At 39.2% G+C, this 17,979-nt stretch overlaps 1 protein-coding gene across 10 annotated transcripts in view; it reads left to right on the top strand.

The window, feature by feature from the left end:
• The window catches only part of CDH12 (cadherin 12), a 788,808-nt gene that overhangs the window by 706,989 nt on the left and 63,840 nt on the right, over nt 1–17,979 (top strand). For all 10 annotated transcript variants that reach the window (XM_042465303.1, XM_042465300.1, XM_042465299.1 and 7 more), the window contains one exon: nt 622–789. In XM_042465303.1, the coding sequence (XP_042321237.1) occupies nt 622–789 (168 nt within the window). The remainder of the gene's footprint in view (nt 1–621; nt 790–17,979) is intronic.

Raw genomic sequence — 17,979 nt, 5'->3', positions numbered from 1 at the left:
GTCATTTAGTGGACTGGGGGAGGACAGAGACAGGTAAACATCATTATCATCGTTGTTCTGTTCACCACATCATTCTCTGAAACTACCATGGGACTCCCAAGAGCCCTGGAAGAAGCTAGCATCATCATGCACCAGTTCTCAAAACATAGCTGGTGACAGTCCTTTGTCCCTTGTACCACCGTCATGGCCATGCCATGGCATGTTAGAGTGAGGATTCTCGTAATTTATGTTCTGATAGTCTATGCATGACAATATATTCATCTTCCAGGACCTCCCAAGGGGTTTCCAAAATGAGGTTGTCATTGTGTGCCCCTTTCAGCCACTACCTGGCCATGTAGGAGTGGCAAGAGTGAAAAGGTGGTTGCAGGCTGAAGGAAGGGCAGAATAGTTCTCAAATCTACCTGAAGACTCAGGTGAAAAATTAAAAAGGGACTTTGGGAATTTTCTCATTCTGAGAGTTTCACAAAACTGAAGAAACCCCCCTTTGACTCCCTTTTTGAATCTTTAAATATTTGTTTCCATCACCAAGTCCAACACACTGGAGCATTACCAGATGGAGAAGGCTGTTTGTCTATGACACATATGTCACAGAAAAAAAATGTATTTTGTTTCTTTTCAAAGGTGTTATAAGAACAGCCTTGCCAAACATGGACAGAGAAGTCAAAGAACAATATCAAGTTCTCATTCAAGCCAAGGATATGGGCGGACAGCTTGGGGGATTGGCAGGAACCACGACTGTGAACATCACTCTCACTGATGTCAATGACAATCCACCAAGATTCCCCAAGAGTAAGTTATGCCATATCTAAATAAAATTCAAAATTAAAGTGGTTATATTATATAAATGTGATAAATGCTCTAAATAACGTGTACTGTAGTTGATTCATTGTGCAAAAGTCGGAAAATGTTTGTGAATGGATTACATCGATTATACAGGAATGTCTGGATTCATTCAACACCATATGTGTATGGAGCTTGTGAGCACAATGGTTGTTTCTATATTCCACTGCCTGCAGAATGTCCATGATAGGGTTTTATGTGCCTTTGTCTTTTCTGTTAGGCAGCGCTGCCAAGGATTGTCATCTAAATAAAAGTCATCCTAGATATTACTTTACTGTGGTAGTAACATTCCTATATTGAGTTCTCAAGCTACTGGCTGTATAATTTAATACAATTCTCTGTAGCATTTTGTGGTTTTGTCCATTAAAACTAGTACTTTTCAGAATCTCACTTTTTAAAATGAGTGAGTTATGTCACTCAGTATTCTGGTCACCCAACAGATCAATTGTTATTGTTACTTCAGAAAGTAACACCCTGGATTATTCATTACTAACACGTTACTTTTACTGTTACCAGTGAGCCATTACAAAATATTGGGAAATGTTCTCTAATCTTCCCAACCTCTCAACATAGTTTGGTGTACTACCAAGTGTTGACTTCTTCTTCCAAACTCCTGCCCAGACACAGCATAGGAGAATATGTAGCTCAATGTGCACTACACACATATGCTTTGTGGTGAGTGGGTATGCAGAAGCAATCACTTATTCATTCTTCATCTCCCTCTTCCCTAACAATTGCTTGAAATCCGAGTATGGAGCTGGGTTCAGGCATTCAAAGAAACACCCTCTCTTCCCATGACAAACTATTTTCATCATTGCTCACACCAACCTAGTCAATCTACATGTATGCCCTGTGCCACTGTTTGGAGCAGCTATCCTGGCACAAAACTCATCGCATTATCCTGATAATTGGCCATTATGGACACACTCACACAGGAATGTCTGATCTTGGATGTAAACAGGGTCAGTCCTGAATAGTACTTCTGTGGAGACCACAAATGAACACTAGGTGCTGCAGGGTATATTTCATAGAAAAGAACTGGCAAAACCATCTCCAAATATCCCTTGTCTAAGAAAATCCTATGAAATTCATGGGGTCACCATAAGGCAACAGGTGACTTGAAGTTCATACATACACAACTGGTGGGGATTATGACTTGGAGCTACAGAAGGTATCCTCCCACCTTCCACCATTATTAACATGAAGGTGCAGGAAGCCTATCACAGGGATGCCAGTGTCAGGAATGCTTATAAGATAGATCTCAAATCCCTATTAGAAATGTCTCAGAAATGGCGCTTCTAAATCACATTTTTATAAACTAGGGAAGACGGCATTTTCTGTGTCTTTAAGGGCATACTCTTCCTACCCTTATAAAGGCCAAATGGTTGATCTTCTTTCTCTGAAGTACCAGCTTCCTAGTTACTCTGTACAATGTCTGACCTCTCTAGAGAGGTCTGCATTTTCTCAGATGCCTGGTGTCATATAGCTTTCTCTTCAACAAAGTTTTTGACTGTTCCTGCTATTTGCTTAGATCTGGCCCCAAATATTGTCTTTCACCAAAGCCAGTAGCTTAATAGACTCTGATGCTTCCAGGTGCAAAAGGGGCAGAATTCTAGCTATGCACATGTCAAGACTGTGTATATACACACAATTTTATTTTTGTTCAACAGACGTTCTATAAGGTCTGTTCATCTTACTTCCAGTGAAAGAATGTGAATATAAAACATCTTTCTCTTCTGCTACATTTTTGCTGTCAAAAGCCCAGCACTTCTAGCCAGCCTTCTTTTCTGTTCCTTGCTACAGTCGAAAATGTTTCAACTATCACATAAAATGCCACGAAAACCAAATTATAACTGTCACCCTCTGTAGAAATAGAGGTGGGGGAAATATGCGAGGCACTAGCTAGTACAGGGAAGTAACATTATGAAAATAAAAATTAGCATGGCCTGTGGCAATCATGTAATAGGATGCTTTCGTGAATTGTGGAGCACTTAATCAGAGCAGTCACTTTATTGGAGAGCAGCATAACTTTTGTTGTGTCTCCCACCAAGTAAGTGTCTTGTAAATATAAGTCATGGTTCAAGCTGAACTGGAATCACTTTGCAAACAGATTTTTTTTTTTATCCATGGCCAGAATTATGAGATATGTTACCCAGAGAATCCATCTTAGAATCATTTTTTTTTAAAATTAAAAATGAGTGAATAGAAATACATCCTTTGCTTTTAACAGCAGTTTGACATGTTTTATCTGTAGTCTTGTTGACATATTTTCTATATTGCTGTTGTTCTTCTTGTTGTGTGGCTTCAAGTTGTCTGACTCATTGTAAACCTATCACAGGTTCTTTTTTTTCTTCTTTTTTTTTGGCAAGACTGGTTCAGAGTGGAGTTGCCCTTGCCTTCCTTTCAGGATGAGATAACGTGACTTGCCAAAGGTCACCCAGTAGGTTTCCATGGTTGAGCAAGGGTTCAATCCTTGATTTCCAGAGACTTAGTACTTGAACCACTACATCATGCTGGTTCTCATTTGGGGAGCCAGATTATATATAATTCACTAACAAGCACACATCCATCCAAAGAAAAATAGCTCCCTTCTAAGACCCATGAGCAAATCCCTTTTAAGGGGTTTCATGTGATAATCATGTATTCATGTAATCATGTATTTATCTTTTTCCCATCCATGATTTATTTATTTATGCATGCATGCATGCTGGAGTAACCTGGTGCTGTGATATTCTCTGTTAAATCTTGAAATAAACTAATGACCCAGGATAAAATCAGAGCAAAGACCCACCCTGATATAGTGATTTGAGAATAGGACTAAGACTCTACAGACCAGGTTTTGGATTCCTGCTCAGCTATGAAAACCCACTGAGCAACTCTGGGCAAGTCACACACTCTCAGCCCCTCAGAAAACCCTGTGACAGGTTCACCTTAGAGTCTCCATAAGTCAGAAATGTAGTGTAAAAGGTAAATCTTAGTAAATCATCCACGGGGTGGAAAGGTCTTGTAAAATTTCCAGGTTTGGTAAATCTTGTGCAGGGTTCAATGAAGACTGATAACAGAACCAATGAGGATACTCACCATTCTTACATAATACTCAGGCTTTAGATAGATGTCATATCACAATGATCAGGCTTCACTACTCTCCATTATCTTGGAGGAGGTGGTTGTTTCCAGCTATAATTGTTTTCTCCGATCGCCTCTGTGTGGTAGGATGCTGTTGCAGAACACACATTGGCTCTATTTTCTTCAATTTGTCTACTTCATTCTTACTAGATATTCATAAATTACAAAGGACAAAATATTAGTGATGTCAGTCATGACCAAAGGATGGATTTGTAGAAACTGCAATCAAGATTAGCAGAAACATTGACACATCAAAGCAGATTACCTAAAGTTTATCAAACAGAAGACATGTATTGCTGCTTGGTACCTATATGCATAAATAATACTCCTCACCCCCGCCACAATCCTTCCTCAGTTTGAATTTTGAAAAGATGGGTTTATGTGATACATTTGATCCATTCTGTAATCTTTTCTCAAGACAAGATATATCTATAACTAAATTGGTGGGGGAAGTGTGGTCATGGGGCTTACGTGGCTCATTAAGACTGTCACTTTGTCCCACTAAACTCCTTGGACCATCCTTTCCCCTCCTCTTCCTCCCAAAGAATTGTCTCTGCTGGAAAAACAAGATCCATGGCAATATGTGTATGCCTAGAGCTGCATACAAGACACAAAGCAATGTAATCCTGATTATGAAGATATTAAACAATCTTTATCTTCTTGGAATTTGGTTTTAGATCATTCAAATAATTAATTTTTCTAACTTTCCAAAGCCAAGAGGTTTGCTATCTCAATATCAACGCAAAGCCCATTTTGTACATCTCACTGGGAAGGAAATATCCCCGTCTATTAGTATAGACAATATCCTTAATATTGGTTATCTTTTTTACAACTATCACTGTGCCCATGCAGTTGTGACTTTCAAGACTAGAGCAATCACTTCTGATGTTCTCTAAACATTTTACTGCATATCCTGTTCAGCATTTTCTCTCTTACACACACAACCTTGACTCCAGAAAGCTCATTTCTATATCTATGGTGCAAGCATTCTATAAATCTATAGTAGAGATATTAATATAAAAATCCATCTATCTCAGTATAAGCCTAGAAATTTTCGTTAAAAAATTGACCCCAAAAAGCTGAATCAATTTATCCATGGGTCAGTGTAAGTTCTGTACTTTAACTCTTATTTAAAAAGAAACCATCCCCTGGTAAAAGGCAAGAGTGTAATCTGTCTTGAAAGCACTGACCGTCCTCTACTCTCTCATGCATCCAGCCTTTTATGTGACCACAATTGTGTCTGCTGGAATTTTGTAACTTATTTGACATTGTTTTCCTTTGCTTTATCATTTAGATCTTTTGTTACACATCCCTAAGTTTTACCCTTGGGTCATATCAAAATCCATAATTTTGGCCCCAAAACCTGCTCTCAATTTAGATATGAGGTTGACCTATAGTCAACTTTAATACATGAGAGAGCAACATGGAAGAAAATAAAAGAAAATATGTGATTATTATTAATCTGTGATCAAACCTGGTGACCTTTCACTGTATTTTGATGCATATTTGGGGAAACTTCAGAAGTCAGTGACAGAAGGTTTTTATAACAAGCAGCTTTGAAAGTTTCCATCTTTTAAGAAATTGTTTCTGTAAAGGATTTTCATGTCTGCTTTGACAAATCTTTGTACTAGACTGTCATTCTAAATGATCACCATTTCTTTGCAAGAGAAGACAGCATATTTTGTAAACACTGAGACTATCTTGTCATTCCCTCCCCCTCCGCAAAGAAATGGAATATTTAAATCAATGAATGTAAAGCTATCTTATTCTGAATGAGACAATTTGGAAATAAATCTCTAAATTCTCAAGTAGATGATTGTCAGATACACTATCGGATCTGCTTTTAATATGGCAGGTAGGGATGTAAAGAATATTCTCCAAAATTCGAAAATTAGGAGAAATATGCCTAATTCGACAATTTCGATAACATTTTAGAGAGAAGAAATTTCTGAGCACTTCTCGATCAATGAGTAAGAATATTATTTTTAATAATATCAAAATGAAGGGAAGAGAGAGACTTTGAGCTGACAAATTCGACCGCCAGGGTTTGGGTATTTTGCGTAAGAAAAGCTACCATTCATCCTGGCTTTTACCAGGGGCTATTTCCTTTGTTAGTGTGATTTACCCCCCATCTTTTCTCACTCACAGAACAAAAAGAGGGAGCCTTCTCCACTTTACATCATGCTCTGCCATTCAAATTCTCACAAAAGAGAAGAAGGAGGTGGGGATGTCAAAGGGGGATGTCAAATAATAATAATAATTTATGCCCAGCTCTTCTTCAGCCAAAAGGCTATCAGAGCAGCTTACAAATTACTAGATATTACCCTGCCCTCAGGCTTGCAATCTAAAGGGACAAGAGACAAAAGGAGAAGCGAATGAATGGCAGAGGAAAAGTTCAGCAGATCTTCATTCTCCCACATTCTCTTTTGTGAGGGTCACATTCTCTCAGCCTCAGAGGCAGGACATGACCATCTCTCTCTCTCTGCACCTCTCCCATGGTGATGCTAAGGTCATGCAATGATGATGATGATGATATCCCTTACCCAAAATGCTGAGGACTAGATGTATTTTGGAGTTTTTTCAGAGTTTGGTATATTTTTACACAGTATGTCTAATGGGATATAAAGGGAGATGGGATCCATGTATGTCTCATATGCATCTCATAGACATAGACTGAAGGTAATTTAATGCACAATATTTTAAAAATAATGTTGTGCTTCTGTACACTGAGCTTCAGCAAAACCCTGAGACCACTATTCCTTGTATAATTCAATAATTCAGTAATTTCTCTAAACCTTCAGGATTCCCAAGTTTCCTTGAGTTGGGGTCAGACCAGATGCTCTCAGAGTCAGTTTTGGGTTTTGGAATAATTCAGGTTTCAGAAGACCAGAGAAAGGAGACTCAGACTCTACTCTGGACATTTCTCCTGAGAATGGACTCATGTTTTCAAAAATAGTCATTTCTGGATTTTTGCAACAACAAAAAAGATGAGGGTCTGTGATGCAAAAAGGCAAGAGGCTTCCTTCCAGCCTTGTTTTTTCTCTTTTTTAAAAAACAAATAGAATAAAATACAGTTAGCTGGCCCTTTTTCAGCATGTCAGTGTGGGTGCTTTGATGGAAAGTTCCTGCACGACAGAATGGGGTTGGACTGGATCAGGGCCCTTCTTGGGGTCTCTTCCGACTCTATGATTTTATGATTAATTAATATATGGAATCAATCTAAGATGATGAATCGGGGCTGTGGAGTCCTATGGCCCTGCTCCAGGCAATGCTTGCTAGACTGCAGGTCCCATCATCCAGCAGCACCACAGACTGCTGGGAACTGCAGTCTAATAAGGCTACACATTGCAGAAGTAATCCAGTTCAACAATACTTTAAAGCTATGGAAAATCCTGGGATTTGTAGTATGTTGTGCCACCAGAGCTCTCTGACAAAGAAGGCTAAATGTCTCACAAAACTACAATACCCAGATGTTGTTGTTGTTGTTGTTATTTTCTTATAGCCCGCCTTTCTCCCAATATACGGACTCAAGGTGGTGATTTTCCATAGCATTAATCTATAGTATATCTTTCTACAATGTAGATGGACATCCCCATTACATAATTTGTTGAGGATGCTTTGACTGGGAGTTCCTGCATGGCAGAATGGGGTTGAACTGGATGGCCATTCTAGGGGTCTCTTCCAACTCTATGATTCCATGATTCTGTAGCACTCTGAGCCTACTGTGATTTTAATAATTTTTAAATGTATAAAGGTATAAAGTCTTATAATGCAAGCCATGCACTGATGGACTATTGCACTATAATTTTTTATTGATTGATTTTATACCCTGCCTTTCTCCCAAAATAGGATTCTCTTAAAGGGGTTTGTTTATTATAAAAAGAAAGGAACGTATAATGGCTTGGAATTAAAAATTATGATAGATTGATAGATAGATAAGTCTTGGAATTAAAAAGTGTGTGTGTGTGTGTGTGTCTTAAAATTAAAAAATCCCTCTTGGAAGTGGGAATGAAATGTTGTGTGGATGCAGCCTGGGTTCTTAGCTCAGCTCAGAAGTTGGAATACAGTGTCTCAAAGCATGAGCAGAGTGTCTCTGAGCATGAACAGAGTGGCTGCCGCTCGTTGCTCGTGCAGCTGCACTTTGCTTTATCAAGCTGAATTTATCTGATCTAAACACCTTCAGAGGAAGGACTCAGTTTGCATCTGCACTGAAAAAATAATCCAGTTTGGCCACTTTAACTGCCCTTGGCTCCATGTTGTGAAATGCTGGGATTTGTAGTTTGTTGTGGCACCTGGCAGATGACTCAACAGGTCCTCAAAACTACAGATCCCAAGATTCCATAGCACGAAGCCATAACGGAAGTTAAAGTGGTGCCATTGAGGTGTCAAGGGTAAACGCTCGACCCTCTTTTTGGGTCTTGGGGGGCTCTTAGCCTCTCAAAATGGTGGCACTTAGTCTTGAACCCCCCTTCCCAAAATCCTGGCTACATCCCTGGTGGGTCACACTGTCTCAGCTTGAGGGGCATCCCATGGCAAAACTCCTCTTTATGCCAAGAAAACCCTCGGTTTGTCCCATCTTCCAGTGACATCCTGATGTTGAACAGGGGTCAGACTACATGTCCTCTAGGACATGCTACTAGAGAGGTCCCTTCCTCACCACTACTCCCTTCTCCTTTTGTGTTGTGTCTTGTTAGATTGTAAGCCTGAGGGCAGGGAACCGTCCGATTAAAAAGATTGTATGTACTGCACTGTGTAAATTTGCAGTGCTTTATAAATAAAGGTTAATAATAATAATAATAATAATAATAATAATAATAATAATAATAATAATATAATAATCGGACATGTCCTCTAGTATGCCATGTATTCCGATGTATTACTTCATAGCAGAAGGGGGTGGACTGGAATGGTCCTGATGGTCCCTCAACTCTACCATTTCTGTTGGGGCTCAATCACAGTTTTATTGTTGAGACTGGTCTTTTTCCCCCTTTTGTGTGTATGCCTTCCAGGGGTTTTAAGCCATAGAAATGTGCTGTAAACCTCTGCCAAACTTCCTTTTACATGGTAATTAGTTTGAAATGCAAAGTAATTATCGCCTTGTCCTTATTGTCATTCAGAGAAACTGTGAAAAATATTTCGCTGGGCTTCTGGAAGGAGAAAGAAACACCTTTTGGAAGGGGCATTTGTGGGAAGAATATTTTTAAAAAAATTTCCCAAGGTGTTTCACGAGGAGAAAAACATGGGTTTCTCCACTCACTAATGGCAGGTATAGATCTGAGTTCTTAGATATGATTTATTTATTTATTATTTATATGCCACTTTCTCCAGAGAAGGGAGTCAGGTGGCCTACAGATAAAAATGTTTTAAAACGTTACAATACAATTTTTTTAAAAATAACAGTTAACATTAAAATATACAAAAAGTTCCAAAGCATAATTTGGTGGATAATGCCTTGACCTATTCATCAGGTATGGAACAGAATTGTTAGAAATTTTCTCTACAAAGAATGATTGAACTATACAATACATTCACCTAGTTGGGTCTGCACTATACCAGCATTATACTGGCATGACCAAGGCTGGCCCCAAGATACATGTTTGTTTCCTAAGCTAAGAAAAGTGACCCCAGGGTGTAGCTCTGGGATGCAACAATGCAGGACATGAACCTCCAAATGATAATTCTGCCCTCCAATGAAAATTATCCTTCAGACTCCAAATTTCTAGCATTGAGGAAACAGAGAGAGCCTGTAAATATTCAACCTCGAATTCTACACTTGCTATGTTCACCAATTCCCTGGTCACTTTTCTATTTCTAATGCTCAACTGAGATTTTAGGTTGCTTCAGTGGTTTGAAATTTGGGCGACTTAGAAAATATTGGGGAGAAATTCCTATGGGGGCTAAACATTTTACTCTTGCCCGTGCTACATGCCTTTATGGTGCCAAGACAAACAAGTGGAAAATCTAGCAGGCACTCAGAGTTTTTCACTGCTTTACCATCTTTCCATCTTGATGTGATAGTCTAACTTCTGCTCAATAATAGGCTGGGCCTGCAGGTCATCTACCTATAGCCCAGGTTCATATTTCCAGGACGTATTTGTTTGACAAGCTCAGAGGATGTTACATAATCAATAAAGAATCAGTTGTCTGGACAAGTGGAGAATGTGTCTTTATGTGAGAAAGATGAAAGTTGGAAGACCCTGTAAGTTGAAAGCGCACAGCTTACTGTTTGTACTACTTACAAGCCCAATCCAATAAGGGTCACTAAATCCTGATTTCCAACTGTTTTAATCCATCTTCTCCCGGGGAAGGAAAGAATTACTTGCAATTAAATGGCAGAGCCGTATAATTATCTGAGGTAAATATACATTATTGATCAAACAAATTAATTTAAGTGTTTAATCATATTAGTAGCAGATTTGTTCTATGGCTTCTTTGTCACCTCCTCGTGACAATGAAAGGGATAAGCAAAGTCATTTAGAACACATAAGCACTCTACACAAAGAAATAAGTTCCTACGGGAATGTTACATTCATGGGACACCTACTACTACCCTGATCTTAGCCAAAAGGCCGAGAAGCGATAACACCTACTACTTAATTTTAGTACAAAGTATATATCCCTCGCGAGATAACATCACAATGGAGAACACTAACAATGGGTTATGTATCTTATATATCATACTGTCATATATATCTTATCTATCTTACTATTAATCTCTTATTATATATCTTATTGCTTTTACTCTAATTTACAAAGAGATGTTATCCACTCAAGAGGAAAGCCCTGCTACCCAAATAGCGGGGGTCCTGAGAAGACACCACAAACAAAAATGAAAGAAAGAAAAAAGAATAAAATAACCTTGGATGGACGACATTCAGCCTTGAGACCTTAAATCTTTTTACAACCAGTTCCAATCACACAGAACTCCAGAGCAATTCCAAACAGGTTTTGTAATTTTATTAAGAATATAATCAACACACGCACAAGCACACCACCATGCACAGACAAGCAAGAACTAACAAAGCAAAGGTGGAGAAGGTGAAATAGTGGAGGCCTTGCAAATGGTGCATACTGTACGATCTTGAAGCTGGTTCCAATCAATGATTGTCCAGAATGGAGATGGCTCAATAACAGTCTCGGCAAATGGGTTGGCCAGCTATTGAGGAGTCTAGTAGATATAACAGGTGTCTGCATAGTCCCAAACTAGACCAAATTGCTAGTGTGCAGCAGTTGGATATATACATAAACCATATCCTAGGGGCAATAATCATGGAATGAATGGATTACCTCTTCTACAGGTTTTCCAGTGGGGGACTGGTAAGATGAGGAAAGTTTGGAGAGGGCATGATATCTCTCACAAAGGAAATGCTTGCATCCTGGAGAAGCCTCTTTTGTTTTATATGCACACCTCTCTTTGGACTGATCCCATATCACCTCCATAGACAAATGGATTATGCCTGGTTAATCTCATGTGTGGTCCTTTTGACATCCTTGCAGAACTACTGGATGTCCCAATATGGTAGTCATGCAACCTTGCTTTCGGACAGTGTCCTATTTATCAAGAAAGGGCCTAGCCTTGGATCCCCCCCCATTTAGGTCTTTTTCTTTAGATTTCAAAAACACCCCCCACCCCACCACCCAAATACAGAACCAACCAAGAACCCAACACCCCCCCCCCCCCCCAAACAACAACAACACCCCAACAACAAATACAACCCAAACACCAAATCACCTTAATAAAAAAAAAAACGAAAAGAAAGAAAACGCTAACATTGAGGGAAAGTACAATTTACCCCAAAATATTATCCAGTCATAAACAGTTTATGGTTTGGCTGTTCTCGTGAGGTGTGCAACGCGGTTTGAAACTATTCAGATAAAATGGAAATGGATGGAGAATTAGATGGTTTATGAGATATGAAATGATACTAAGCTTTCCTATTTAAGCAAGCCAGAAGGATTTCTTACAAAGAAAGAAAGAAAAAGAGACTTCGACCATGCATAACTCATTCAAAGCCAATTTGGTTTCTGTCATATATGAAATTGCTAGCCCAGCAGTCTTCTCCAGTCGACTAACTCCAAATGTGTTGATTATTTTGCAATGGCTGTGCAACTGAGGAAAATGGAAAGTTTTATATAATACATCTGGAAGGAACAAGCTAGGAAGGATATTATAAGTTTATTACTGATGGACTAGAGTATACATGTTATATAATATTGATATGAACTTCTTTTAATCTGAGCAAGAGAAGACCACTGAATCAATGGGTGTGTTGACTCCCACTCAACAATGGCTCAATGATCATACTAATTGCAATTAATCAGCACATAGCTTTAAAAGCCCTGGTGGTGCAGTGGTTAAATGCCTGTTAACTGCGAATTCACTCAAAACCACAAGGTTGGGGTTCAGACCAGCAAAAGGGCCCAAGTCGACTCAGCTTGCCTCCTCTGAGTCGCTAAAATGATACCCAGACTGGTGGGGGCAAATTAGCTTACTTCTAATTAGCTTACTTGTGTTCACCGCTATGATCTTTGGAATAGGCGGTATATATAAAAACAAAAAAAGCGCTCTTTTTTAAAAAAACGGACACATTTTTTCTTGACAGCATTGCTAGACAGCAAGGTAGAACCAGAAACTTGTGAGTCATTACAGATCCCTGATAAGATACTGAGGAGAGATCTGTACAGCATTAAACCATGGGACTTGACAGGACATAACCCACCTTTCCTTTTATGAATAGAGTCACTGCTATTCACCACAATAGAAAATATCCAAGGATGAATCTTAATAGTAGTGGTATACTTTACAGAGATACTGTAGGAATTATTGTGATAATCATCTATGAACACTCAATGCTATATAAGTGCACTACCATTGTTTGAGGGTTCACTCTTTTCTGTCATTCACTTTTCTGGCATTTGTTCTTCTCCCCTTCTGGAGACTTCCTCTCAACTTTTACCTGGAGGGGTGTTGTGATGTTATCATCCTCCAGATTTCTGTCCCATTGCCCACGTTCATTCTATTGGGTGTATGGTTAGATAAGAAATGACATTAAGACAAACCACATTGCCTTCCTGAACTGCCATGGGATTTATTAACTATAGTTCATTCAGTACAAACCAGATACATGATTATTGTACACAATTGCTTACAGGACGAAGAGGGGAACACAAATGTTGATTTTGTCAAGAAACCATTTCTAGCAGTAGCCTCACAATGGAAATTCTCAGATGTGAGGGCGATCTGGCTGCAACATCTGTCATTCCATTGATCACCAGGGTGATTTGACTGATCTGGCTGGATAGGCGGTTGTCCTCTTCTTCTCACCACTCCATGTGCGTCCCTCCGGAAGCTGCGCACTTGGTGGAAGAGGACGACCATCCCAAGAAGAAAGAGTGTACAGTTCTTCAGTCATGGTAAACATAGCTGGCGCTCCCCTGCTAGAACCTCCAAACAAGCTGCAAAGAAATTCTCACAAATGAGGCCTATCAACTTTACAGTTCCAGATTAATTATTTCTCGCTTTCAAGCACTTGAAGGATTTGATTAGAGCTGTGTGCAATATCAACCTTATGCCATCTGAAGCAAATGTAGCTATCTAGTTATTTTTTTTTAAGGGGGGTATTGGTGGTGAAGGAGTTTTGTTTTTTAGTATAAATTTATTGGTTTTATTTTATTTTTTTCAATTTTGCTATATTATATTATTATTGTTTGTGTTTGTGTTGTTGTTTATGTCATTGTGCTAGTGGCTGTTAGGAAAAATAATGTCTAAACAAATATAAATGATAACAACCCATACCTACAAGTCATATATCTGAAGTTTTGTTGTTAGGGGCCTTCATGTAATTTCCAACGTATAGCAACTCTAAGTGAACCATCTGGGTTTCTTGACATGGTTTGTTCAGAAAGGGGTTGCCTTCGCATTCTACTAGGCTAAGAGTGTGACTTGCCCAGTGTCACCCAGTGAATTTTCCATGGCATCACCACGGATTTGGAAGCCTGGTCTCCAGAGTCATAGTCCAGCATCCAAATCACAACATGCTGGCTTTGTTGTTGTAATAGGACACAAAGCAAAGCCACCTGTTTGATGGCCTGAGTGATTGGTAGAGTTGTGCAAAAAGGATTATTTTGGCACATGATGATTACATCTATTGAAACTTGCTGTACTTGTACTTGTAGAAGCTAACTTGGTAAGAGGACAGTTGAACAGAAAGAAAGTAACAATAATACTGCCAAACACCATTTGGGCTCCAAGGTCTGAAAAAAATACAGCTGGGGAGAGTTCGTAATTCAATACCATTTCCTGCTCTTTTCGTGTGTCAATCCCTGGCTTATGCAGCTTGAAAAGATGCACCCTAGCATCAAAAATGTCATGCAGCTTCTGTATCATAAACTGAGTCCCTGAGTTCATGACTAGCAGATGTGTGAGTCAGCTTGAGGCTTCAGAGGATAGAAAATCCCTTTGGGCTACACATACAGGTTTAAGAGGATTGTTCATACTTCTATGCATTTCATACTCTGTGAGAGTTCTGTTACCTCCCATGTTTGATGTTCCTAGGGGAAGCAAAAGTAAAGCAATGAACCTAATGCAATTTGACATTTCCCCCATCACTGGTGCCATTGGGTAACTTCAGTCGAGCAAAAGGCAATTTGTGCAAGTGTAAAATTACAAGGTTTTTTCCTTTACGTAATTCAAGCATATGTGACATTTGGATTCACTTGCCCTTTTGAGTGGTGCTGAGTTGATTCTTAATTAAGTGGCCACTGATTCAATCCCATTTTTTGTGTTGTTGTACCCATACCTGTACTTGTCAGCAAGAGACAAGCAGAGACCCACTCTCTTGTTTATCTCATGCATGGGTGTATACTCTCCTGATTGCCTATATACTGTTCTCATATCTAGCTCATCCTTGGCAATAATTGAAATTTAGACGTGTATGAGTTCATGAAGCAATGTGGTCATTTCGGTCAAATTCCAAAAAGCTTTGGAGAAAGTCCGGACAAACTGACCTTCTGTCCCAAGTGCAATTGTTAGAACAAATTTATGTGTTCTAAAACTTCCATCTAGGGTATAAACCCTTCAAGGACAGAGATATTCCGCAATTTTCAGCGTTCAGCCTGTGTGTCTCTGTGTGCATTGGACACAGCATCTCACAGCTTGTGCCAAAGAAGTCTAGAGAACACCATTTAACATAGCAAATGCATTGTTCAAATAACAAAAACAAGTGCTTAGTGACAGTGGCCTCATTCCCACTTCTCTTGATTTGCTTTCTGCACCGATCCTGAAACTGTTTCAGCAAACAGTATGGTTCCCACTCAGTTGCCCCAGTTTTCAAGAATCGGTGCAGAAGCAACAGCCGCAGCTCCCCGCCATGCTCCCTCACCTTCGTGACCATAGCAGGGGTAAGAGAGCCGGAGCGGAAGAAAAAGAGGCAGTCTGGAAGATGGAGGACTGATGACGGAGCATGGAAGTATGGCCGGGAATCGCGCCAGAGGGGAACCAAGGCAGATTCAATTCGATTGGATTTGCTTGGTTCCCACTGGGCTGAATCGATTTATTTCCAAATTAATTGATTCAGCCCCCCAAAACACCCCATTTTACCAGCTGTACTACCATGACTACAGCACTATATTTACTCATATGTATATTTTTTTTAAAAAAATTGCCAGATGAAGTAGCCAATAAGCTTTAAAATTAGCTTAATCACCCAGACCAGTAGATTTTGTGTATTTACGATGATCAAGGTTGCTTCCATAATTAATTAATTACTTAAGTATAACCTAACATTCTCTCAAGGGTTCCAAGGCAACTCCACTTCAGTTTTAATACAAGGTACAGGATTAAAAATATGGAAGATTCTCTCGCTCTCTCTCGCTCTCTATCTCTCGGTGGGTGGTGTGTGTAGGTATTATGTGTGCACACGCTCTCTTACTGTATGGAAAATAATATCTATGTCTCGTTATGATCTAATTGTCCCCTTAAGTGTCTGCATTATTGAAAAACAACACCCCCTTTGAGAAGATGATTTATTTTCTTAGTTTTTGTAACTTGTTGAAAATTGTAGTAATAAGACCAGTGTTGGCAGAATGCCAAAGGGCAAAAAAGCAGGTCTCCTTCCTTTCTGAACTCTGGGAAGTTCTTTCTTTGTTGCCTTTTTTCCTCTTTTGGGCAAAACAGTGTCACCCCTGAATATCACATACAGTTCTAAATGTCAAGGTCAGATGACCTTGAGTTGTTCCACAGTAGCCGTGCGCTGTATGAATATTAGTTGACATTTTACTTGCAGTGTGTGCATAAACTTGAGTTAGGAAGCATGCATAGCATTCCTCTTGATTATGCAGTTTGACAGCATCACTGAATCTGTTTTGATTTATATTTTGTTCTGGCATTTATTTCCTGTTTCTTTCTCTGTCCTATTCCTCATAGACCAATAAATTATGCCTATTTTGTAGAAGCTAATACTTTTTAGATCATGATGCACACAGAGTGCACTGCGGAAAATAATCTAGGTTGACACCACGTGAATTGTCATGGCTCAATCCTTTATGAAAATTGTTAGGAACCTAGTTGGTGGTGGCACCAACCTTCTCGACAGAGAAATCTAAATGTTTCACAGAACTACAGGTCAGAAAATTTCATAGTATTGACCCATGACAGTTAAAGTAGGGTCAACCGTGGATTATTTCGGCAGTGGCAGATGCAGCTATGATGGGCTTTGCTTAGCAGTGCAAAATCATGAATAAAGACAGGACACGACATGTCAGCTTGTCAGTCACAGTTTTTCAGGGCTGCAATTCTCCACATAATGATTGGCCATGTTGCTTTTTTTATGCTTTTGTTTTGTTTGCCAGCCATTTTAAGGGCCCATAATACTGTAGGGTTGGTCAAATGCACGTAATATTGTTGCATTTTCTTCCTATTGGTTGCTGAGTTTCTGTGGGCAAGAGGTGTTCACAGGAAGCGGACATTGCCTTCCATTTGATGCTGAGATAGTCTGGATTCTCCATACTGAACTCCAAACCCGGTACCCAAGTCCTGAGCCCAATACACAAACCGATTGCTGCCCCCATGTAAATTATTTTGAAGTGGTAATTTCCATATGGTCAAATGCAATCTAGGAGGAAACTAGAAATAAAGAGGTTAAATGCAGCTTCTGTTGTTATAAAGTGAAACAAAAAAAAAGAAAGAAAAAAAAAAAAAAAAAAACCAGTTAGTCAATATTGAAATTCAGCACACACCGGAATAACAACATTGTCTTAATTTACATGATAATGCAAAAGTTTCTAAAGCCAGGTGGTGTAATTTACAGCATGTTGCTCAAAGTGGGAGTCTATGGACCAGTGCAAAAGCCATCAGCTGTCACCAGTTTATTTCCAGGAAAAAAAGAAACAGTTTGGTAGCAATGGACCAGCAAATAGTACTGGGTTTTAAGACACATTAGAAAAATAATATATCATAAATGTCCTCCCCTCGCCGCTCACCTGACCGCACAGGTTTAAATATTGGGTTCCAATAATTGGATTATTATATTATTATTATTATTAGGAGTATTATGATTATTACTTTTATTTGTATAGCACATAGGCTTTACATGGTGCTTTACAAAGGAGAGAAACAACAATTCAAATAGAAACAACAGCTGCCTATGTGGCACAATCTAAACCACAAACAAGATTAAAAATTATAAAATACTCCTCGCCCTAAAGTTATCACACTACTCTAAATACTATAAAGTGTAACTGAATACAAAAAATATGTCATACAACTCAGATGAAAATTGGAGCAGGCCTTTCGACATCGAATCGAGGATGGGGGACACCGGCTGAATGAAACGACATGTGAAAGGGATCGGGAGCCAGTGGACCACAAGTTGAACATGAGTGAAACAATGGCGATGCGGCATGCTAAAAAGGGCCAATCAATTTTTAGGCTACCTCAATAAAAGTATAGTGTCCTAGATCATAGAAGTAATGTTCCGCTGTATTCTGACTCTGTGTCAGTTTTTGGGCACCAAA

Source organism: Sceloporus undulatus, chromosome 4, assembly GCF_019175285.1.
Source record: "Sceloporus undulatus isolate JIND9_A2432 ecotype Alabama chromosome 4, SceUnd_v1.1, whole genome shotgun sequence".
Lineage (NCBI taxonomy): Eukaryota > Metazoa > Chordata > Lepidosauria > Squamata > Phrynosomatidae > Sceloporus > Sceloporus undulatus.
The sequence above is the reverse complement of the archived record's forward strand: the minus strand, read 5'-3'. Positions and strand labels throughout refer to the sequence as shown.